The following is a 24,240-nucleotide window of genomic DNA, read 5'->3' as shown; positions in this document are numbered from 1 at the left end:
TTTGTCAGTGTTCTGCGCACAAAAACCACAAACGGAAAAAGCAGGTCGTTTGCGAGGATGAGGTGCACATCATTACTGTGCTTCCTCTTTTTCGCTAACATCAATTATTGTACAATTGTACTGGAGCACCTGCACATCTACAGGAAGGGACTTTCGACGAGATTCAGATATGAAACCGTAGAGAAAAGTTATGACCCTGCTCAATTTGTGCGGAGAATTTTCCCTCCACATTCTCAATCCGTCTCACCAGTGATGCCCGTCGGGAGCGTCGGCTCAGCGGCTGATCAAAGGACGGGCTGCTCAGCTGCAATTTCTCCAAATAGCCATCAGGTATCCTGATGTCGGCTGGCAGGGACAGGCGCTTGTTCAGGTCCTGCACATGGACACAAGCGGCAGTTACAAAATGTGGTTAAACGACAGCACAAAAAAAAAAAGTGATGATGACTGACAAGTAAATAAAGCCAGAATAAACACAGAGCCGAGAGTAGAAGGTAGACAGACACACACACACACACACACGGGAACCCTGAGGAATTCTAGGTAAAATCTTTTCCCAGAACCACAGAGTACAAAAGCATTATCGTCACAATTTGTTACATAAAAGGCATACACACACACTTCAAATAGAATTTCTACATTCTTACCATCATGGATTTCCTCTCTTTGTTAAGAGTACTGTTAATCCGGCCTCTTGCTAGAAGCTTTTTAAATCTACTTCTCACCCCCTCCCCACCCAACGGTAACTTTATCAGAAAAAATACAGCGGAACACAATCTCTTCCAGGATGCTGGTAGACCTCAATTTCAAAGACAATTCTTCCCATAGGAAATAGTGGGCATTGAATTAATACATTAATACGTTAACGATACATCCATACAAGTTATCTCTGTAACATCAATATGCTAAAACAATAAAAACAGTGGCGTCTCTCACCTCCTTTACGATTAGTGCTACTTTGATAAAAATGAAAGGAAATGTGAGCGCCCTGTTTTAGTTAAATGAGGGAGGGTATGATCATTGCTTTTAAACGTTTTTCAACATTTACTGTTGCACAAGTGGAAAAATAAGTTAAAACAGCAAAACAGGCAAGGACATGTAAATCAGATAACCAGTTTAACTATTTAAGAAAGGGCTAGTGTTGAAAGCTAATGTCTACAGCAGGGGTCTCAAACACGCGGCCCCCACCTTGATATGAAAGTTTAATGTTAGTGCGGCCGACGCAAGTTTGATATGGATGCTGTATGGTATCATGTACCCAGAAAAAATTATTACGCTTGATTAATGTTCATGTTAAAGGTTAAATAACTGTTAATAGTTATCCTCTCTATCCGTGTGGAAGTGGTAAGTTTTTGGCTTTTTCAGTTTAAAGGAAATAACTTCCGTTTAGGTCGCTAGCTCTCTAGCTTGCGAGTTAGCATGTGTCTCAAGACCCTGCAGTTGCACAATATGTTGTCAATAAAAAGAGTATAAATGTGACTATAGTCGTGTTTTGCCATGTCTACGGGGCTCTAATAATGCTTTGTTAATTTTAATCTGAAAAAAATAATTTGTCTACACACCAACTATATGTGGTTTCTTAAGTTTTTATTATTTGCTGTTTTATTATTAGTATTATTATATTTATTTATTACTGATTGATTGATTTTCTTTATTCTTGATTTGTTTACTTATTTTTCATCTTATTTTGTGTAGAAAAATAAAAAGTACGATATTTGAGAACAGTGGAATGTTTTATCAGAGCTTTTCTTGTAGAAAATCTGAACCAAAACAAAGTTTATTTATTTTTCTGTTTTTAATAAATGCATGTTTGTTTGTTTGGTTTTTTTTTTGGAAAACCTGCTGCGGGCCAGCCTCACCCAGACCCTAGCTCCAGTGGCCCCCAGGTAAATTGAGTTTGAGACCCCTGGTCTACAGTCTCTTCAGCTGCTCCAGCTTGACATCAACCAGTCAACCTGTGCGTCACGCTAGCAGCTAAAGTTTGCAGTGGTACTGAACGGATATAGCTCTCTTCAGCTAATCTGTCATCAAAACCATAACAATGTCTTTCTAGGAGTCAACTGTGCAGTATCCTGTTAAGTGGTGTCCCAAAATGTTTGGCCATCTACTGTAACACTGGACATCTTCCTGTTTGATACACGACATGCAAATTTTAACTGCCCACATTTCAACATCAGTCTGAGTAATGTATAACCATAACCATGGCTGGTGGTGGTCATGCTTTCTGGTCACCTGTGGAGGTGACTTTTGACACGAATGGGCTGTGATCATCATTGATAACATGAATGACAATGCAGTCTCATTGTGATGGTGGCCTTTGCATTCCTGCTGTGTCACCACATGGAAGTGATGGCATCCATCACATGACCTTTGCACCTCATGCCACTACTCCCTGCCGTTGTCCAATCAAGCCGCCCTAATCTGTTACAACACGGGCCCATCTGGACCGTATTAGAGTAATCCCTGTGATGTAATTCCAAAACAGCAAAACAGTTTCCACCCCTACCTGACTGCTGTTGGAAGGATTTCCTCATCCTGACAATTGTTGTCAAACAGACACAGGAAGTTTTTAATTGGAGGAGTAATGCATCCTTCTTAGCATCACATCATCAGTGTGCAGCTTTGGACACTGCATTATTTACACACCCATTGTGAGATTATTTGCTTCAACATATTCAAGTCAACAAATATTGCCTATATGGTATGGCCAATCAGAGCCCATTTTACTGAAATTCTTCTCACTGTATCTTTACTAACACATGCCCGCCGTACATCCTTAAATCCTATTAGGAACCATTAAGATGGATTGAAGTGTCTTTGCTGAAAAGACAAGTAAACACACAACAACTGGAGCCTGTTTAAAAAGGCAGCAACTCAATTAATTAGTTTTAAGGCCAACAAAAATAAAATCACAAGCTATGCTTCATGCGAAAATGCTAATGCAAGCTCTGGATCAAACAACATAGTCACAGCATAAAGTGGTGATTTAACCACCAGAGCAGTCGCATCACAATCTGCCACCAGTAAGTGTGTGTGTGGGGGTGTGTGAAAGGGGAGGGAAAAGGAGGAAGTCGTGTGGGTGGGTGGAGGAAAACTGCACAGTGAAACCTTTTTTTTTTCCCTTTAAACAGTATGTTGTACATCACAGTAGGTGGAGAGTGTGTTTGTCCGTCTGACCTTACGTAGGCTGTTAAGAAACCTCTGTGCCTACCCAGCTTAATGCACTTCTTACTTTGTAGCATGGAACAATTTACATTAAAACAGATGTCAGTCAAAACGAGACATGCCTTCAAACAACAAGAACGATGAAGAATGGCAACAAGACCGAGGACAGCAATAAAATGGAGTGAAGTGAAAGTCCATTAATGTCCATCCAATCAATACATCAATGTTTAGAGCTCAGGCTAAAGTTAGCACATGTGTTTACTTTTGTCATTTCCATCCTGGTATCCAGCTTACATTACTAATATGGTATCCTGGCTAACTATTACTGAAAATAGTACCTCACAGTCCCATACATATTTTACCAATGGAAATGCGGCTGCACGGCAACCGAGTAGTTAGCACGCAGGCCTCACAGCTAGGAGACTGGAGTTCAATTCCACCCTCGTCCATCTCTGTGTGGACGGTCATTTTCTACCGCTTTTTCCTCACGAGGGTCGCGGGGGTGCTGGAGCCTATCCCAGCTGTCTTTGGGCGAGAGGCGAGAGGCGGGGTACACCCTGGACTGATCGCCAGTCAATCACAGGGCACATATAGACAAACAACCATTCACACTCACATTCATACCTATGGACAATTTCGAGTCACCAATTAACCTAGCATGTTTTTGGAATGTGGGAGGAAACCGGAGTACCGGAGAAAACCCACGCATGGGGAGAACATGCAAACTCCACACAGAGATGGCCGAGGGTGGAATTGAACCCTGGTCTCCTAGGTGTGAGGTCTGCGCGCTAACCACTTGACCGCCGTGCCACCCTATTCCAAAAACATGTTAGGTTAATTGCTGACTCCGAATTGTCCATAGGTGAGTGTGAGTGTGAATGGTTGTTTGTCTATATGTGCCCTGTGATTGGCTGGTGACCAGTCCGGGGTGTACCCAGCCTCTCGCCCGAAGACAGCTGGGATTGGCTCCGGCACACCCCGTTACCATCTTGAGGATAAGCGGTAGAAAATGAATGAATGAATGAAATGCAGCAATAACTAGCCTGTCTGACAAAAAAAAAAAACATAGAATTTTCATTTGTTCACTAGCAGGCTACTTCCATGTTGGCATTACAAATGGAATGGAAGGCACTATTGTCTTTCACCTCTGCGGAGATGCGGCGGTTCCCTCTGTTCCTCAAGCAAACACCGGAGGGTGACTGCACCTCATCTGAGGATGTCCCAGACGCTTGGTCGCTCTCTCCATCCGACCCCATCTTCAGGTTCTCGTGGACAATATCTGCAATGGAAGAAAACCAGGATGGAGTGTGAGAAAAGAAAAAGGTGCAGCACGATTTCAAATGATACATTGTGGGGCATTATAGGGAATATCCATATACCATCTTGAAAGCTGCACATAATAAAACAAACTTAGGAGAGTTGACTTTTGACCAAAAATGAAGGCTGTGGGCTTGATGCAACTGTTCAATGTTATCAGTCAGACTTGCAGTTCTAAACAAACATCTTCCCGTAGGAGCTCAAATGTATCCTTTTGTTCATTTTCAATTAATCTTCATGTGTGCTCAAGTGGAGAAAAATTAAGCAACTTTTCCTATCTGACTATAATGTTTAACTTCACGTGTGGCGAGTGAGATCATGTGTCATCCTCACCAAGGCGACTGCCGTTGCGAGGCATCACCATGAGTGAGCCAAGTCCCCCGCCAATGACGCTCTGAGGCCGTCGGAGGGGCGGCTTCTTGAAGGACCCCGTGTATTGGTGCAGGAAGGAGTGGACGCTGTGGGCCGATGGTGGGCGGCCATTCTTCACGATGGGCTCTGCTGGAGCGAAAATGCAAAAACTCAAAATTCAAAAACAAAACCCAGAACTATATGTGAGTGTTCCTGAATTATTCTTTAACTCCTCCCTGTTCCAACGGACGGCCATCTCTTGCTGTCATGTTGAAACAGGGTTTTAAGTACTAGGTTGGGCATCGTCAAGCATTAGCAACACTTCAAGTAATAAGCCAACAAACAATTATATATTTGTAGGAGATGGAGGGGGCACCACAGGAGACAGAAGCAGGGTTGTGGCGGTCGCCTGACAACCAGGTTAAAGGCGAGACTCTGATCTATTCTCCTAGCGATGATCTTTGATTATCATTCATTCGTGACAAAAAAATACCACAAATTTACATTTAATGGTGAATCAAAGTTTAAGGCAAAATCGGTTTCACACACTTAACCAAACTTCTAAAGACATATTTGTATGTAATTTATAGAATTACAGTAAAGTCTCGTTCTATCGATATTGTCGGGAGTCGGAAAAAATATCGATATAACCAGACTGTCGATATATCCGATCCTGCGCCGAACTGCATTAAAAGTGAACCAACTGCGTTCGTGGTTTCTCTCGTGTGTATAGATTCTATACACACGAGAGAAACCACGAACGCCAGCATGTACATATGAAAAACAGTGATTATTGCAAGATATCTGAATACAACACAATTAAATACATGTATTTGTACGCTTGTGTCTTCGTTGGAATAGGTGTGTATGCTATGTCAGTTGGTTCTTCTGTTGCAGGCATGTGTTTGGCTAGCTATGTGGGGCGGGTTAAGCATGACCTGTGAACCAGGAAGTGCGGGAATCGGTGTGTGTGCTGCGCTCTGGTGGTGGAAGTGTGAAAGATAAAGTTGACTGGAAGCAGCCGTTCGCCGTGTTCTTTTTTGGTATTGAAATCCTTAAGCAAAGATTGATTTAAGCTGCTTTTGTATCGATATAAGCAGACCAAATTGGCTGGCGGGAGATGAAAAGGGCATCGTAGTAACCGGATTATCATAATAACCGGGTATCGTACTAACGGAACTAATTATATCATAAAAGACTAGAAATTTGCCGGGAAATGAAAATAGTATCGTAATAAGCAGTAATTCGTTATAACCGATATCGATATAACGAGACTTTACTGTATATATTTTTTTAAACCACACATTTAAATGAAAAAATAGTTTCTATGTCATTGTGAATTTGTCTATAGCGCCCTGTGGTTGGCTGGCGACCAGTCTGGGGTGTACCCCGCCTCTCGCCCAAAGACAGCTGGGATAGGCTCCAGCACCCCCGCAACCCTCGTGAGGAAAAGCGGAAGAAAATGAATGAATGAAAGTTTTTATGTCATAAAGGGAAAAAAATCTAAATGCATTCTGACAAGAAATCTATTTCCGCTTCCTATAGAGGAGTTCCATATCAGCAAATGAACGGCAGATTGCATAGAATCCTGTTGCATAACAGGTTTTATCCCTATAATGCCATATATACAGTACATGTAATTGCCGTGACATGAGAATATAGTCAGCTGCATGTAGGCAAGTATACTATTTTCTACATGGTACAAGCTTATGAGCAACGTGAATGTTAACAAGGCAAGAGCACATTAACATAATGACGCTCTTATCAGAGTAATGCAATTTTCCATCACAAAAAAAAAAAGACTGAACAAATTTACTGCAAAGGCTCCAAAGGGACAGAACATGCCGACTCATGCTCTTACAGGCAGGAAGTGTAGATAAGAAAAAAATTGAAAGTTACATGTTTAGTATGTGCTTGTTACATGGGCTTCTACACTGCCTATAATAATAAATAATAAATAAATACACTTATGTGAGCTTTGAGGGGGACATTGTGGTTATTATCATCCTCTTCGTCCAAACCAACCCACTGGCGTTCCGTTGCTTTCAATCTTTCTGTACATTTTTAAAACTGAAATCAGAATGTATTAAGCCCACATGGTTCAGGCTGCAGTTCTTTGCATGATTCAGAACACGGTGGGCGTTCACAGATTTCACAAAGCAGACATCAACAATTTTGACTGCATGATGTTCTACCATACATTTATTATAGCTTGAATTTAAACTTTATACTTTGTAGAATTCAAATCAACAAATATATAAATATTCCATATGTAATATTGAGGTCCTAATACCACCTCTGCCTTATCTCTGGGCAGATGCTGTCGCCGCTGGAGTTATGACTCTTACATAATCGGATCAGCACCAGAACGCGTTCCCTTAACCACAGAGTTCAGATCGCATCTCATCTCATCTCCTCCTGCCTCCTCGGGAGCCTACTTATTGGCACACAGGCTGCAAATGTGTCCCCTCACACAAACCTGATGTTAATCACTAAACAAAAAGAGGCTTTACAAACGTCCAGTCAGTTCTCCAGAGACAGAAGGTGAGAGGGGATGGACTTGGACCATGAATTCAGGACAAAAGTGGGTAGACCTTGATGGAAGGCCTGGGAGCAATTCAGGGGAAGAAAGCTAAACCGGGTAGGCACTGAAAAAGATTTTTAAAAAGGGTCGAAAGAAGAATGGCTGGCTCGTTGCACACCATGGCAATGTCATGGAAACTTTGGAGAATTCTTTCAGACCCTCAGTGCCATGGCAACAATGTGGCAGTACACTCCTCTCCTGCACTCCCTGTAGATTTCGTGAAAATCGTTAACCTGCTTTTATTTCAGCTCCTTCAAGGCCAAAGGGGGGAAAAGTGTTTTTCTATGCGGAAGTCTATATTGCTTGACAGAACAAGCACATTTGAACATCACCACAAGCAATCAATTTTCAAAATTGTTCAAAGTATGCAAAGAAACTGAATCAGGTGGCACCAAAACGGATTGTTCAGCACATCATTACCAATACCGATATCAATATTGGCAGGATCCTTTCCCTCAAAATACTATCAGGTCACATCTTGTATAATGAATGAACACATTCTGTTTCTTTTACTGGAATGTCACTGGATAAATAAATAACAAATAAATACTGTTTGTACGAAATGAGAGAATTACTACAATGCAATGAAAGTTGTAGAAAAAGTAGCATGTTTTAAAGTCATTTAAAAAAATCATAACCAATTAAAAGGAAGATGCCTTACGTCCACCTTGCATAACTAGTGCTTTCATTGCAAATTTCATTTTTTTGAGACCCTTGTTTGGTTAAATGCAGTCTAACAGGATGTAACACGCAACATTTTTATAGTCAAGGCTGGAAGTATGCAGTTTTGTCTTTGGCCCTGGACAGCTGCGTGGTTTGACTGTGAGATAGACAAATAGATACTTTCTTCATTGGATACTTTCTTCATTTCCAAGAGATTAGCTGCAGACTAAATAAAAGTGCCCCCTAAGCTTCATGATTGCCATTGTCATGATGAGTTTGCATGAGGTCAGCGGATATCTTATTAGGACTCTGGAGTAAACATACAATCCAAAGGCCAAACATTAAATAATTCCAGACTGCGGACAAACTGAGCTAGCAAGCGCTGATGCTGTGTGGCGCATCACTTGCTCAATAGCAATGGCAGGAACTGATATCTCATGTTTATATTGGACATTCCGACCAAAAGCTGTTAAAATTATAGTCTGTACGTATAAAAAGAAAGACAGAATTTGCAGGGAAATCAATTAGACCTCAGAGTGACCATACCATTGATGCTAATAGGCAGGAGTAAATGAGGAAAAAATACTGAGCAGGCACATTCTGGGTCAGAGTTAGATAATTTTTTTCAGATTTGGCTTTGGCGACAGAACAAATCCCATCCATTAATATTCGGGCCACTAAATCCCATTTCCAACACGCACTTGGCAGGCATCCCTGCGTGTCGGAGTGATGTTTGACAAAAAAAACTCGGGAAACACTTAAATGAAATAGTCATGACAGACTTCGCTAATGGGGATTTTCAGGACATTTTACTTTCCTACAGGAAACATGCTTTGAAACTTACCGTTGTCCTTCAGACCATTCTCCTCAATTGTCATCTGCTCGGCCAGTTCCGACAGCGACTCGTCGATGGTGTGGCTGCCTCTTAACGTCTGAGAGAGACGCCGTTTGAACCGCTTCATTTTCTCCATGGAGCTCTCGGGAAGGGGAGGCCTGGGTGTGACAAAAAGGGAAAAAGTCTACATGTTATGGAGGGTGATGCCACAAAGTGGAGATGGATAAAAACATAGTTTTAGTCCCACTATCTGTTGACCAAAGTCCTTGACGTATGCCTGACAAAACTCTGTGATCTAAACTATGCTAAACGTCTTGCCTTGCAGTCATGTTTCACAAACCCACAGCAAGAGTCAAAAAAAGATCCCTGGATGATTGACTGGTGAAGAAGAACATGAGCCAAGCAGCGCCGTGGCGTTAATTGTGACTCTCATCCTTCCAGGCACATTACGAGACATTCCTCCTGCTCGGAAAACATAGCGAGTTAGTGAGAGATTCTTTCTGAAAGAGTTTGGAGAGCGGATCAAGGCTGAAAAAGCAACTTTTAAACTGGGTTGGGGGAGGACTTCTGCTGAATGGAGGTCGTCGCACGATCTCACATTCCCTCGCTGGTGGTCAGAAGGGGTTTAAGGGACACTACATCGACAAGCATCCTGTTCAGAGATTCACCACTACAACAGATCCAGAACATGCAAAGTTGAGGAGCAAAAGCTGACATAGAAACACAACTGACAACCTCCCAAATATCACACACACACAACATGAACTCTGCCTGACACCAAACATTTAGGGTTGAGACAACCACTGACTTTATGCCAACTGCTCACGAAGGGCCACAACACAAGCCACAACAAAGTCCAAGTCGATGTGGCAGCAGCTTCTGATGATGCATTAAACTCTCCCCTTGTTTTTTGTTCAGAGCTAAAAAGCCGCAGACTCACAAAGAAAGTGATTCATTCGTTGCTTTGTTACCTGAAAGTTCCTCGTAGATATGTTGACTGCTCTTTGAAGAGGTAGAGAGCTCTTGTGTGTGTCCTTCGTGATTTGATTTAGTTCAGCCAAACATTATGTTTGTTCAAAAGGTGGGTGAACAAAATGACAGATGACAGCTACAGGCGATCAGTAAAGGGACGGGATGCTGTCAAACAAAATAACGCTCAAACATGGACAGTCCTCTTGATCACAACGATGATTTAAAGGTTCCCTATTATGAAAAATGGACTTCGCTTGAATGATATTGGAAAAGCATTTATGAGCACCAAATGTGAGAAAAAGCTATCATATCCCTGAGGCAGTTACCTAAATTTGGGAACCCTTGTTTTATTGATTTTAATATAATTAACACTAAATATTGGAACACAACATTTGTTTGGTAAACTCACAGACCCTTGGTCTACATACAGAAGTGAAGCCAATCACGAGAAAGTTGTTAAGTTGCAAGTTGTTCTCCTCTTTGCATCTTCTCTGAAGAGTAGCACCATGGTAGCCTCTAAACAACTGTTAAATGACCTGAGAGCAAGGTTTGCTCAACATCATCGTCTAGGGGCAGGATAGGTCAGAGATTTCAGCTCTCAGGTTCCACTCTGAGGAGCATAGTGAGGAAATGGAAAACCACAGGCACAGTCCTAGTTAAGGCCCAAAAATCCCGGATAAGCAGAGGTGAATGATGGTGAGAACAGTCAAACCAACAGACCACCTCCAAAGACCTACCACATGATCTTGCTGCAGATGGCGTCACTGTGCAGTCGATTGAGGTGTGCTAAAGCACATTTGGACTGACCAGCTTCATTTTGGAATAAGGTGCTGTAGACTGAACACTTGCTACCCACAGTAACATTTGGTGGTGGTTCCATCCATGCTGTGGGGCTGTGCAGGTACTGGTGATCTTGTTCGAGTAGAAGGTCACATGGATTCCAGTCAGTATCAGCAGATTCTTACCAACAGTGTTCAAGTTGCGCCTAAACATTGCTCAAATTCTACTAAGGCATTCATGCAGAGCTTTCCAGAACGGCCATTTCAATATTATTGAAAATCTGTGGTGTGAAACTATAATTTTAAACATTTTTGGGTGTCTAGGACAGATTTATTGGAATTGTATTCATTTTGGTTCGTGTAAGTGTAGGTTTGAGTATGACCTTCTGGAACAGACGAATGAAGTTTCCACGTATTTCTGTACTTTGTACTGCATTTTATACACTCTTATGGCACTTCTAGATGAGTTCATAAGCTATGTTTTGATACACCATTGCCCCGTCTATCCAAGCTTTCCTTTTTCTTGACATTCCTCTGACTAACATGCCCGCTGTGTTTTCAGGCTATCATACGTTCTAATTATTCCTGGGACCGAGGCGAAGCGGAATGTCAGCTCAACTGTCATAACAGCTGCACATCAGTCGATTCCGCCCGGCGACACATCGGCTACAGAAAATGCACGCAGTCTGTCACTTCTGCAAACACACTGCTTGCAACGTACACGATCGTTAAAAGTTGTGGCACAAATTGCTTTGCAGAGTTTTGTACATTTTTTTTTAAATAACTAGACATTTTATCTATTATAATAACTTCCCCCAAAAATACCAACTACTGAGAACCTTCTGAATCACAATCAGTGTACAGAAATTATGAAATGTTATCACTCTGACACTGTAGTTGACAGCAGCCCTAATTCTGACAACATTCTGGACAACCAAAACACCAAATGTGTTTACAATATGTGCGATAAGCTCCAAAATCAGGATTATCTGATGCCAAACTGGCTGCAACTGCCACTTCTCTGTAGCTGTCTCTTCACTTTTATCAGGTATACACGATCTTATAAATCTAACATGAGGCATTTTTTTAATGTCATTAAAAAAAGCAAGCAAAACCAAAGCAAAAGCTTGGGGTGACATCTATTGAGACACCAGTGGCCGCTGGCCCACGTTCCTGCTATGGGATCGAGTTTGGAGCTTTGGACATGATGCCTGATCCCTGCTAAGTAGGCCGGCCTGAGATCTGAGCCCCAAAGCCACTGGGACTCAGCCAGAGGTGGGGACAGAGAGGAAACAGGGTGGAGCGGGCCCGAGTATGCAAAGATTCTGGATTTGTCACCATAGCAACCTTGCTTTTTTTTCCATTTTTAAAATGCAGGAGCAGACGGCTGCATGCATACTGATTTTCCATCCCCTGCATCTAAGCTCCTGACTGCTGACACCCCCGCCCTCGCAACGCCATGACTGCATCTGCATTATATTCCCTAAATTAAGCACCAAAAAGTCACGGTAAATCTTCAGTTTTGTATGTCCAAGAGAGAGACAAAGACACAGCGTCACATTTGCCAAATGCTTTATGTGGTGGAAGTCGTTTCTTGCTGTAGTATGAAATGTACCACCAGACATCCCCGCTATGAGCCAGCAGCAGCAGTTCACCCACTGGTGTCAAAGAGGAGCTGCGAGCATCAATGAAGACCTCAAGCATGTGCTACTGTTGCTCCAGCCACATTTTTACTGCTGTCTGGGCCACCCACAGAAATGCAAGGTCACAACCTCTATGTGACTCTGTAAAGCTACAAAAATTGGTGCCGTCAAGCTATGTCACCCACAAGGGAAACACATAGCCAGTGTGGTGGCTGACTGGTGCATGATTCACAGGTGAACTCAGCATCGCTTCTCTAACGGGTGGTCTGTTCCCGTTTTGACCGACACCGTATATAAGCGTGCACTGTGCACAGGGACCAGGGGGACTTTAGAGACGCAAGGAGGAAACGAGGAGGAGTTTGTGTACCCACACGGCTGCAGAGCATGTTGTTGAACTTACTCCAGACACCAGTGTTCTAACTGTGTATAGATTCAAATTTGGAGTTTTTGTACTTTCGGTACAGTACCAAGGCGAACCACACACACAGGAAGTATAACCCCCTGTAGTCACTCTCTTTAATCGACTTACCAATTTTCTGTTCATAGCTCGTTACTTGCCACTGTATGACAGTTCCAGCTGGACTTGTAGGTATTGTTTCGTTGTTTTGCTACTTTGCATTCAAGCTATAGTGAGGCCCAATGTGCTGAATTACGCATTTAAACCCGACATTACTCACTAGAATTATGGAGGTGACACTTTTCTGTTATAGCTAATGATGTTTTGCCATCACATAAGAGTTTTTCTAGTGTGACACTGCTTCAAATACCCCATGAAGTTGGTCATATTACTCTTCCCTGATTCACATTACTTATAGTTCTTGCTATGTTTTTAGTGTGGCAACAGGTGGATTTGATGTAAGCGGTGTGCCAGCTTTTACCTTGGATTTTGTGCTGCCTTACTACACTGAAAATGAACTGAACTGTGACCTTAAAAACAAGGTACAGACCGAACCGTGTTTATGGCGTACCGTTACACTACTAGATTGTTGTGCCCTGGCTGTCAAGCATGTCACCTGTTGGGCTGAAAAGACAGGTGGGTCTAGGTGATGCACTTGTGTGTTGGCAAACGGGCCAAGGGAATCCAGGCAGACCATGACGCATGGCCACAAATCTCCCGGGCAAGAAGATTCAAAGGCGGCTGATTAACACCGCTGCTATGGTTACGGCGGCTTAAATGACAGGCTCGCTTCCTCTCTAAGCTCGCTCCTGTGACCCAACATGACCGAACAGTCAGACCGCAGACAAGAAGGTCAAACAGGATGCTAAGTGGCAGCGCTATCCAGGTAAAATGCAGAGAGAAACAGGTGTGTGAGAAAACATGTTAGGGAAGCTAAGAGCTAATTGAAATACTATTTTATTTTGTATGGCAATTAGGACTTCTAAAGCAGCAGGTTGAGGCAGCAAAGGCCAAAATAAACTGCAACCTGCTGCCACATAACACGATGACTTGGGTCAATTTGACCTCAATAAACCAATGGCAGGAATGGTGTAAATCAGGGGTCTCAAACATGTGGCCCGCAGGCCAAATGTGGCCCGCAGGACACTAGGTTGAGGCCCCCGCCTTGATATGAAAGTTTAATGTTAGTGCGGCCCACGCAAGTTTGATATGGATGCTGTATGGTATCATGTACCCAGAAAAAATTATTACGTTTGATTAATGTTCATGTTAAAGGTTAAATAACTGTTAATAGTTAACCTCCCCTATAGTGTGGAAGTGGTAAGTTTTTGGCTATTTAAGTTTAAAGGAAATAACTTGAAGGCTACCGTTTAGGTCGCTAGCTCTCTAGTTTGCGAGTTAGCATGTGTCTCAAGACCCTGCAGCTGCGCAATATGTTGTAAATAAAAAAGTATTGTCATGTTTTGTCATGTTTACAGGGCTCTAATAATGCTTTGTTAATTTTAATCTGAAAAAAATAATTTGTCTACCCACCAACTATATGTGGTTTCTTAAGTTTTTATTATTTGCCGTTTTATTATTATTATTATATTTATTTATTACTGATTGATTGATTTTCTTTATTCTTGATTTGTTTATTTATTTTTCATCTTATTTTGTGCAGAACAATAAAAATTAAGATATTTGAGAACAGTGGAATGTTTTATCAGAGCTTTTCTTATAGAAAATCGAAACCAAAGCAAAGTTTATTAATTTTTCAATTTTTTTTATAAATGCGTTTTTTTGGGGGGGTTTTTTCGGAAAACCTGATGCGGCCCAGTCTCGCCCAGACCCTAGCTCCAGTGGCCCCCAAGTAAATTGAGTTTGAGACCCCTGGTGTAAACAAAGTCGAGCTGATGGATGAGATGGTGTGAAGGGAGACTTGATCATTCTCGTGGACACAGCAGGACTCAATGCGAGTTGCACCACCAACACTGCCCATCCATTTTTCGTAATGATCATTTGTATCCAGTTCATTAAAAAATGAAGGAAAGTAGCAGAGTGAGTTATGTCTGTACTCATTAAACACAGAGCTGCGAAAGACCTCCAAAAATCTGTGTAATGATTTAGTGCTAATCTCTTACGCAAAGATTGCATAACATTGTAGTAAAAGTGACGACACAATGATCAGTTTGTTTGCAAAGACTTGGAGCATTCAGTTCATGTTGAATGTGTTCTAAAGAGGTTTTACATCGAGAGTCCACCAAGTGACTACAAGTAGCATTCTTTAGTAGCTGTGGGATTATCCATCTATTTTCTTATCCTCACAAGGGTCGTGGGTATGCTGGAGCCTATCCCAGCTGTCTTTGGGCCATTCGCAGGGCTCATATAGACAAACAACCATTCACACTCACATTCATACCTATGGACAATATGGAGTCGCCAATTAACCTAGCATGTTTTTGGAATGTGGAGAAAACCCACACACGAGGAGAACACAGAGATACCCAAGTGGGGTCTTCCCGATCTCCTGAGTGTGTGGCCTCCAGCTAATCACTCATCCACCATGCGGCCTCTGCAGGATGATCACAGATACAAAAACAATGATCTTGAATGCCTGCATTAACGATGCCGCTCTGTCAATCACGACCCAAAGCCAGCTCAACTCAACAACAGTGCTGAGATGGAAATTAAACCCACTCACTCGGTTAGCACTGGGCTTCCTCTAGTCTCACCAGTTTAGGTAATATGCTGCCCCATTGGTTGGGATTTTGAATGAATGAAAATTGTGGAATTAACAGACACTGTGGTGCTAATCGCTCAGGCATGGGTGACGTACATCCGAGTCAAATCAGCTGAGCAGAACAGAACATTAGTATTGGACAGAATGACCATTATGACCCCCCCCCAACTGCCCTTCTGTATGCGCGCAGCAGACTCAGCAGGTCCTCGCTGCCTTTCGTCACTTTTAAAAAGGGAACAAAGAGGCAGGCCGATGTAGTTAGTGAGAGTGAGGCTGTGCTGCAAGAAGGATTTATTATATCAGTCGCTAGAGTATATGATATAAAGATCAAACATAAACAGAGCCTTTGCAGTCATTGTGGGAACCGCGTGCTGATCTTCATCTGTGTACATTTATGTAAAGAAGGCCACCAACTATTCTATCTTAAAAACCTGATAGTAGGTTGGGGTTAACACTGCTGTCAATCAGCCTGCAAACGGTCATAATACATATCAAATATTACTTTTCTTTCTTTTATTATTCCTGTCAACTTATTGTACTGAGCAGCCAGGACAGGAACACTTTTAACTGCTACTGCTATATGGAAATAGTAAGTTCCATTTACAATTTTATGGTTGGCAACAAAGTTTTCCTCCATCACTGGTACTAATAATAAAACCACACACGCAAAACTAAATCACAACACACAAAAATGCTAGTGGAGTTAACTCTTTAGATCTGAGTCACTCACTCTTTTTAATTATTTTTTTAATGTTAATACAGTTTGTCTATTGAAAGGATAACCAAAAAAGTGTGGTTAAAAAAAAGATCCAAATCCAAATGTTTTCAGGTACTTGAAACATTAAAACATGTGGGCCGCACGGTGGATGAGTAGTGCCCAGCTAGGAGACACGGGTTCGATTCCCCGCTCGGGCATCTCTGTGTGAAGTTTGCATGTTCTCCCCGTGTGTGGGTTTTTTCCAGGTACTCCGGTTTCCTCCCACATTCCGAAAACATGCTAGGTTAATCGGTGACTCCAAATTGTCCATAGGTATGAATGTGAGTGTTAATGGTTGTTTGTCTATATGTGCCGCCTCTCACCCGAAGACAGCTGGGATAAGGTCCAGCATGCCCGCGACCCTCGTGAAGATAAGCGGTAGAAAATGAATGAATGAATGAATGAATAAACATACATTGAATGCAACTGAAACAAAAACGGTGGCTTTGACTCTGTGGAAGGAAGTCAGTGACAAATACCTTTCAGCTCACACACGCCCCCACCCCTTCAGGATGCATTGGTACTGCATGTGCCTTCCGTATGACATTTCTATCTATTTTTTGTCTGATTAGCAATAATGATATCACAATTACATTAAATACATTACACAGGCTGTAGAAAGGCATGTGTATAATATATGTTTGCTTTTTTAATGCCTCATTATAAAGAGCTACAGAGGGAAGAAGAGGATTTCTTAGATGTTTTTGATCATTTGCAGTTTTTTGTGCTGCGGTTCAGTAGTAGGAAGAGCTACACAATGCACTGTACATTATGACTACTTCACACAATGTGAAATATGTAAAACCAATCCTTCCAAATAGAGATGGCGTGAGTGCTCAAAGAGTGACGGGAAAGAGGCGATATTAGCCTGTCAGCTGTTTCAGACATTCAAAGTGCAGATGACAAGCCCAATACATGGTTATTAGGCTTAGTCCGGGCCAGCTGACCAAGGCGGGGATGAGTTGGGGTGCTGGAGGGAACTTCAGCCCTATAGAGACACTCTCTAATCCAAACAGAGAATCAGGGTGTGGAAGCGGTCAAACTTGTCAAGCATTTGTCCGAAAGGGAGGAGGGGAAGCTGGGATGAATGCATGCCGGTGCTGGAGCTGTTGGGGTAATGCGGCAGAGAGCAGAAAGTTTGTATTCATGGCTACTATCTATAGACCGGAGTGGTGCCTGTGACATGGCAGCTGCTCCCTGGAGAGCTGTGACACATTAACCTTCAACCAGCTGTCTTGGCCAAACGCTTCAACATGAGCGGAACTTTGCAGAACACAGCTTCGGACAAACCAGCACTATATTACATATATATATTTTTTACGATGTGTTAAACTGTTCAGGAAAAGAAGATCAAGAGTTCTGGGAAAGATGTGTGTGTCCCATTATATGGAATACTGGCCCATCATCTGATCCCGCGCGGAACACATGGGGATCAGCTTGTGCATGGCTACAGCTGTTTCGATGCAGGTCAGGTTACCCGGGCCACCACCGGCCCGGCCCCAAGGCCCTCACCAAGGGAACGACCCCACGTCAAAACAACACGGGCGGGGTGATGGTGCACACTCCCCTGAAACTCAGTGGCTTCCTGCTGAGTAAAACAAACGCAACCTCACACCACCCACCCATACACCTGAAATAGGGAATTTCATCCATTTAGTACATCATTAGGAAGTCTTGCACCAGCTCTATGCCAAGAACGGCATTCTGCCTTTACAAAGATGATAAATCGCAAGTTCTGTGTGAGACTTCCTCCAAAGGGTGTGTAACAAACACAGACATTTACCCATAATGCACAAATACTGTATTCATCAGTATAGCTCAGCATTGGGGTCGCAACAATCTGACTGGATACTTGGAAATGATGCCATGACATCATTGCTACATCATTAGCACACTTGCACAAGTGCAGAAGTTGAGACACAGCACATCACTCAGTAAGACACTCAGTGTTGTTACAAACACAAGCGCTATGATCCAGGCTAGCATTTTTAGGTTTTTTATAGCAATGGCGGTCATTATGTCACCAGCAAAAACATCGACTTTTGAGACCTGAAGTGATTGCATATGATGACTCCAAGACACCATTGTTCTGTAAACAAACGACCATAACAAAGCTCTGTTTCTGTGAAAAAGGGTCGTATTGAAAACCCAGAGATAGCACTGCATTGAAACATGATTCAAAGAATGGGGACCAGGGGTGTCCAAAGTGCGGACTGAGGGCCATTTACAGCAAAAATGTCTCAATGTAAAGACAAAAAGATTAAATGTTGAAATAATAACCCTGCTAGCAGGACAGCACAGGTTCACTTCAACAACAAAATCAGTCTCTCTATCAGCTTGTTTACATGATGTGTAAAATATTAAACATAGGTTAAAATCTTCACTTCAACAAAAGTCATTGATTACTTTTATTTTGATTTGTGCAGAAAAAAAACTGTCATGGGCACTAGGTCTGGGACGATAATAAATGAATCAATCTATCACACATTACATGAATATGAACTCAATCATTTCACCAGCTACAGTATATTGCCATCTACATGAGTGTCTGAAGAGAGTTCTAATTGTCCATTGCTTTCAACACCTTGGAGCATTTGTAAGCTAGAACAACGGCATGAACAGAGTGAGCCTTTTTATCAGCCAGTCTCTTTTTCTTGGTGGGTGGAAGCGGGGCTGCTAAGCATACACTGAGTGCAGAAAAGTAACAGAATAGAAATTAAATTAGTTGACTGCAATATATTATACATGTTGTTATTGTTCTTTTCTTAAATGTAAAGTTAAAGTCTTGTCTCTTTGTCATATTTATCCAATCTTGTGTATCGTCCCATTTTGTAACAACCCCACTCATAAATGATATGCCCTTTTTAACACGCAATCAATAAGCGTAGAGGCATATGATCAGTTTGCAATGCCATGACTTTCAAAGCTGCTATGACAATTTCGGTTGTTCAAAGGCAAAAAAAAAGATGGAAATAAATGCTCACTGTTGGACAGTGAGGAATGGCAAACAAATAAGCATTCGTGTCTTTGCAAAGCAGTGGCAGTCCGTCATTACTTTGTCCAAAAGTCCATAGTGATGTGAATAACGTTTCCAACATCCCAGACCCACGTTGACAGTTTTCCTAACCTGGCAGCAGTATACCGTGATAACGATTCACGCAGGTACACAAAGTTCCTGGCCATTTTTCTGTGCTCAATTTGGCTCAAAAATGCATAGAAAACTTAGCGAATCTTCTAGCAACTGTTGCTACTGTTGTCTAAAACAGCTGAGAGGGCTTACAGCAGCTAATACAGCCTATATACTGTATGTGTGTGACGGGTGTGTGTGTGCGCGCTTTCAACCTTTTTAGCACTGTGTTGCAGGTGAGGATTCTTCCAAAAATGTGGGTCAGGCAAGAAATGAAAGTAAAACAAGACGACGCATGCCGATAAGCAAAGACAGGAGACCCCACTCTGTCGTTTTTAACAACTCAAGTTAAACAGCAATGCTGGCGTACTGACGATAAAGTAGCTAGCACTGTTTGTTTTCAACGCAGCCATTGACAACAGCGCTATTATTCACACATAGTGTTACAGTAAACACATTTTCTGCATTGTTGTGTGTCACAAACAGCGGTGTCAGTTGCTACTAGCGCCGTTTATTGAATATTTTTTTTAATCGATATTTCAAGTAAAGACTCACCAGAAACGATGAGGGTTGCTCCGACCGGATTCCCCGACCTCGGAGCTTCTCCTCGGGCCGGACGACGTCTTTCCTTGCCTACTGCCTGGCGTGGTTAAAACCGCCGGGTGCCTCTTCTTCTTCTTCTTTAGTTTGTGGTTTATTTTGCTTTAGTCTAATAAACAACCCCAATTCGCTTCCAACATGGCTGGCTTTTAGGTTTTAAATCTGTGGCTGAAAAATGTGACGCGTTCCAGCCGTCGTTTTTTCGTGCGGGGACCATGATAGTGAGGGATCCGACGATTAGTGCCTGCTGCTTGCCTGGCAGAGGCTCGTCCTGTCCGACTGCCTACCGGGAAACAGCGCCTCTTAGTGGCCAATAAGGAAGACACAGGCGGGAAGCGGGTGAGCTTGGTCCTACAGTGTCCTCTACTGGTAGAAATGTGGCATACGTCTAACTCGATATATACACTGACATGTTGGACTAAAGTATAGAGTAGGGGTCTCAAACTCAAATTACCTGGGGGCCGCTAGAGCTAGGGTCTGGGCAAGGCTGGGCCGCATCAGGTTTTCCCAAAAAACCGCATTTATTAAAAACAGAAAAATATACAAACTTTTTCAGTGCTTTGGTTCCGATTTTCTACAATAAAAGCTCTGACAAACACATTCCACTGTTCTCAAATATCTTAATTTTTATTTTTCTGCACAAAATAAGATGAAAAATAAATAAACAAATCAAGAATAAAGAAAATCAATCAATCAGTAATATATAAATATAATAATAATAAAACTGCAAATAATAAAAACTTAAGAAACCACATATAGTTGGTGGGTAGACAAACTATAGAGCTAGTGACCTAAACGGTAGCCTTCGAGTTATTTCCTTTAAACTTAAATAGCCAAAAACTTACCACTTCCACACGGATAGAGAGGATAACTATTAACAGTTATTTAACCTTTAACATGAACATTAATCAAACATAATAATTTTTTCTGGGTACATGATACCATACAGCATCTATATCAAACTTGCGCGGGCCGCACTAACATTAAACTTTCATATCAAGGCGGGGGCCTCAAACTAGTCTCCCGCGGGCCAAATGTGGCGTGTTCGAGCCCCCTAGTATAGAGACACCTGACCAAATACTTTTGTCTACATCGCATGTTTAACCTCCAGTTGTTGTTTGCGGTTATTGTTGCAATAGTTACAAAGTACAATAGTAAATACAGAAGAAGAAGAATATTACTATACACATTCAGCAACTAAGCCACGATGTATTGTGCTGCTGGATCATTTCCTATTCTAATGTACAGCCCATGACTGGAATATTGCCAAATCAATGCCTGTTTGTTTTGCTGCAGTTTTGTAGCCACTTTCAAGGCAGAGGAAACAGAGCCCCCTTCTTGTTCCATCCCACTTTCCTGGGCACCAGCCCGTCCACATGCTAAAAACAGTTTCAACATTCACACTTTTTTTTCCGCAAGGGCCTAGATTCAGGTGAGAAAAAGTCCCACAGCAAACATACAGTGAAGAAAATAAGTATTTGAACACCCTGCTATTTTGCTATTTCTCCCACTTAGAAATCATGGAGGGGTCTGAAATTTTCATCGTAGGTGCATGTCCACTGTGAGAGAGATAAACTAAAAAGAAAAATCCAGAAATCACAATGCATGATTTTTTAACAATTTATTTGTGTGATACAGCTGCAAATAAGTATTTGAACACCTGTGTATCATCTAGAATTCTGACCCTGAAAGACCTGTTAGTCTGCCCATTAGAAGTCCACCTGCACTCCATGTATCATCCTGAATCAGATGCACCTGTTTGAGGTCGTTAGCTGCATAAAGACACCTGTCCACCCCATACAATCAGTAAGACTTTAACTTGTAACATGGCGAAGACCAAAGAGCTGTCCAAAGACACCAGAGACAAAATTGTACACCTCCACAAGGCTGGAAAGGGCTACGGAGCAATTACCAAGCAGCTTGGTGAAAAAAGGTCCACTGTTGGAGCTATCATTAGAAAATGGAAGAAGCTAAACATGACGGTCAATCTCAATCGGAGTGGAGCCCCATGCAAGATATCACCTCGTGGGGTCTCAATGATTCTAAGAAAGGTGAGGAATCAGCCCAGAACTACACGACAGGACTTGGTCAATGACCTGAAAAGAGCTGGGACCACCGTTTCCAAGGTTACTGTAGGTAATACACTAAGACGTCATGATGTGAAATCATGCATGGCACGAAAGGTTCCCCTGCTTAAACCAGCACATGTCAAGGCCCGTCTTAAGTTTGCATATGACCATTTGGATGATACAGAGGAGTCATGGGAGAAAGTTTTATGGTCAGATGAGACCAAAATAGAACTTTTTGGTCATAATTCCAATAAGCGTGTTTGGAGGAAGAAGAATGAAGAGTACAATCCGAAGAACACCATCCCTACTGTGAAGCATGGGGGTGGTAGCATCATGCTTTGGGGGTGTTTTTCTGCACATGGGACAGGACGAGTGCACTGCATTAAAGAGAGGATGACTGGGGCCGTGTATTGTGAGATTTTGGGGAACAACCTCCTTCCCTCTGTCAGAGCATTGAAGATGGGTCGTGGCTGGGTCTTCCAACACGACAACGACCCGAAGCACACAGCCAGGAAAACCAAGGAGTGGCTCCGTAAGAAGCATATCAAGGTTCTAGCATGGCCCAGCCAGTCTCCAGACCTGAACCCAATCGAAAATCTTTGGAGGGAGCTCAAACTCCGTGTTTCTCAGCGACAGCCCAGAAACCTGACTGATCTAGAGAAGATCTGTGTGGAGGAGTGGGCCAAGATCCCTCCTGCAGTGTGTGCAAACCTGGTGAAAAACTACAGGAAACGTTTGACCTCTGTAATAGCAAACAAAGGCTACTGTACCAAATATTAACATTCATTTTCTCAGGTGTTCAAATACTTATTTGCAGCTGTATCACACAAATAAATTGTTAAAAAATCATGCATTGTGATTTCTGGATTTTTCTTTTTAGTTTATCTCTCTCACAGTGGACATGCACCTACGATGAAAATTTCAGACCCCTCCATGATTTCTAAGTGGGAGAAATAGCAAAATAGCAGGGTGTTCAAATACTTATTTTCTTCACTGTAAGTCTGCATACTTTCCTGCAGAACTTAATGTGGTAGCAGAGAAAGAGCGTCCTTATTGAGGGCCTCATTTCGGAAGTTCCTACAGAGCCTTGGTTGTTTTCTCACACCTCAGTGTTGTTGTTTTTGTCTGTCATTCATCAGCTTCTGGTAAAGATGTACTTTAATCATTTGGATTAAAAAAGAAAAGTCTACATTAAATATCCTGTGTGATTCCTGTAGTTGTAAATAAATGCGTCTATAGTGTACTGATAATACTACACAACGTCACAACATATCTTCACATCACATCACATACAGATCTTCTATATGACATTTGTTGTCAGGACCTACTGCAAAAACACTATTCAAAGATCCTCTATATGACAGGAGCATTCTGCTATATATTTTTTTTAGGAACAACTACAAAAATGTCAAAGATCCTCTGTATGACAGGAGTGTTCTGCACTTTGTTGTCAGGACCTACTGCAAAAACACTATTCAAAGATCCTCTATGTGACAGGAGCATTCTGCTATTTTTTTAGGAACAGCTGCAAAAATGTCAAAGATCCTCTGTATGACAGGAGTGTTCTGCAGTTTGTTGTCAGGACCTACTGCAAAAACACTATTCAAAGATCCTCTATATGTCAGGAGCATTCTGCTATGTTTTTTTAGGAACAACTACCAAAATGTCAAAGATCCTCTGTATGACAGGAGTGTTCTGCAGTTTGTTGTCAGGACCTACTGCAAAAACACTATTCAAAGATCCTCTATATGACGGGAGCATTCTGCTATTTTTTTAGGAACAGCTGCAAAAATGTCAAAGATCCTCTGTATGACAGGAGTGTTCTGCAGTTTGTTGTCAGGACCTACTGCAAAAACACTATTCAAAGATCCTCTATATGTCAGGAGCATTCTGCTATGTTTTTTTAGGAACAACTACCAAAATGTCAAAGATCCTCTGTATGACAGGAGTGTTCTGCAGTTTGTTGTCAGGACCTACTGCAAAAACACTATTCAAAGATCCTCTATATGACGGGAGCATTCTGCTATTTTTTTTTAGGAACAACTACAAAAATGTCAAAGATCCTCTGTATGACAGGAGTGTTCTGCAGTTTGTTGTCAGGACCTACTGCAAAAACACTATTCAAAGATCCTCTATATGACAGGAGCATTCTGCTATTTTTTTAGGAACAGCTACAAAAATGTCAAAGATCCTCTGTATGACAGGAGTGTTCTGCAGTTTGTTGTCAGGACCTACTGCAATAACACTATTCAAAGATCCTCT

At 42.1% G+C, this 24,240-nt stretch overlaps 1 protein-coding gene across 2 annotated transcripts in view; it reads right to left on the bottom strand.

Moving 5' to 3' along the window:
• Positions 1-20,188, bottom strand: part of LOC131130851 (cyclin-dependent kinase 17-like) — a 28,396-nt gene extending 8,208 nt beyond the window's left edge. The window contains exons 1-5 of one of the 2 annotated variants that reach the window (XM_058074915.2): positions 19,865-20,188; positions 8,922-9,070; positions 4,813-4,977; positions 4,308-4,441; positions 248-373 (exon numbers count right to left, since the gene is read on the bottom strand). In XM_058074915.2, the coding sequence (XP_057930898.2) occupies positions 248-373; positions 4,308-4,441; positions 4,813-4,977; positions 8,922-9,048 (552 nt within the window). In that variant the 5' untranslated portion in view covers positions 9,049-9,070; positions 19,865-20,188. Of the gene's footprint in view, positions 1-247; positions 374-4,307; positions 4,442-4,812; positions 4,981-8,921; positions 9,071-19,864 lie in introns of both variants that reach the window. The other variant, XM_058074914.2, reaches the window with a different exon arrangement.
• Positions 20,189-24,240: the final 4,052 nt, after the last annotated feature.

The sequence above is a fragment of the Doryrhamphus excisus genome, linkage group LG1 (genome assembly GCF_037039965.1).
Source record: "Doryrhamphus excisus strain RoL-2023G ecotype Guam linkage group LG1, RoL_Dexc_Guam_v1.1, whole genome shotgun sequence".
Lineage (NCBI taxonomy): Eukaryota > Metazoa > Chordata > Actinopteri > Syngnathiformes > Syngnathidae > Doryrhamphus > Doryrhamphus excisus.
This window is presented reverse-complemented; position numbering and strand designations above follow the sequence as displayed.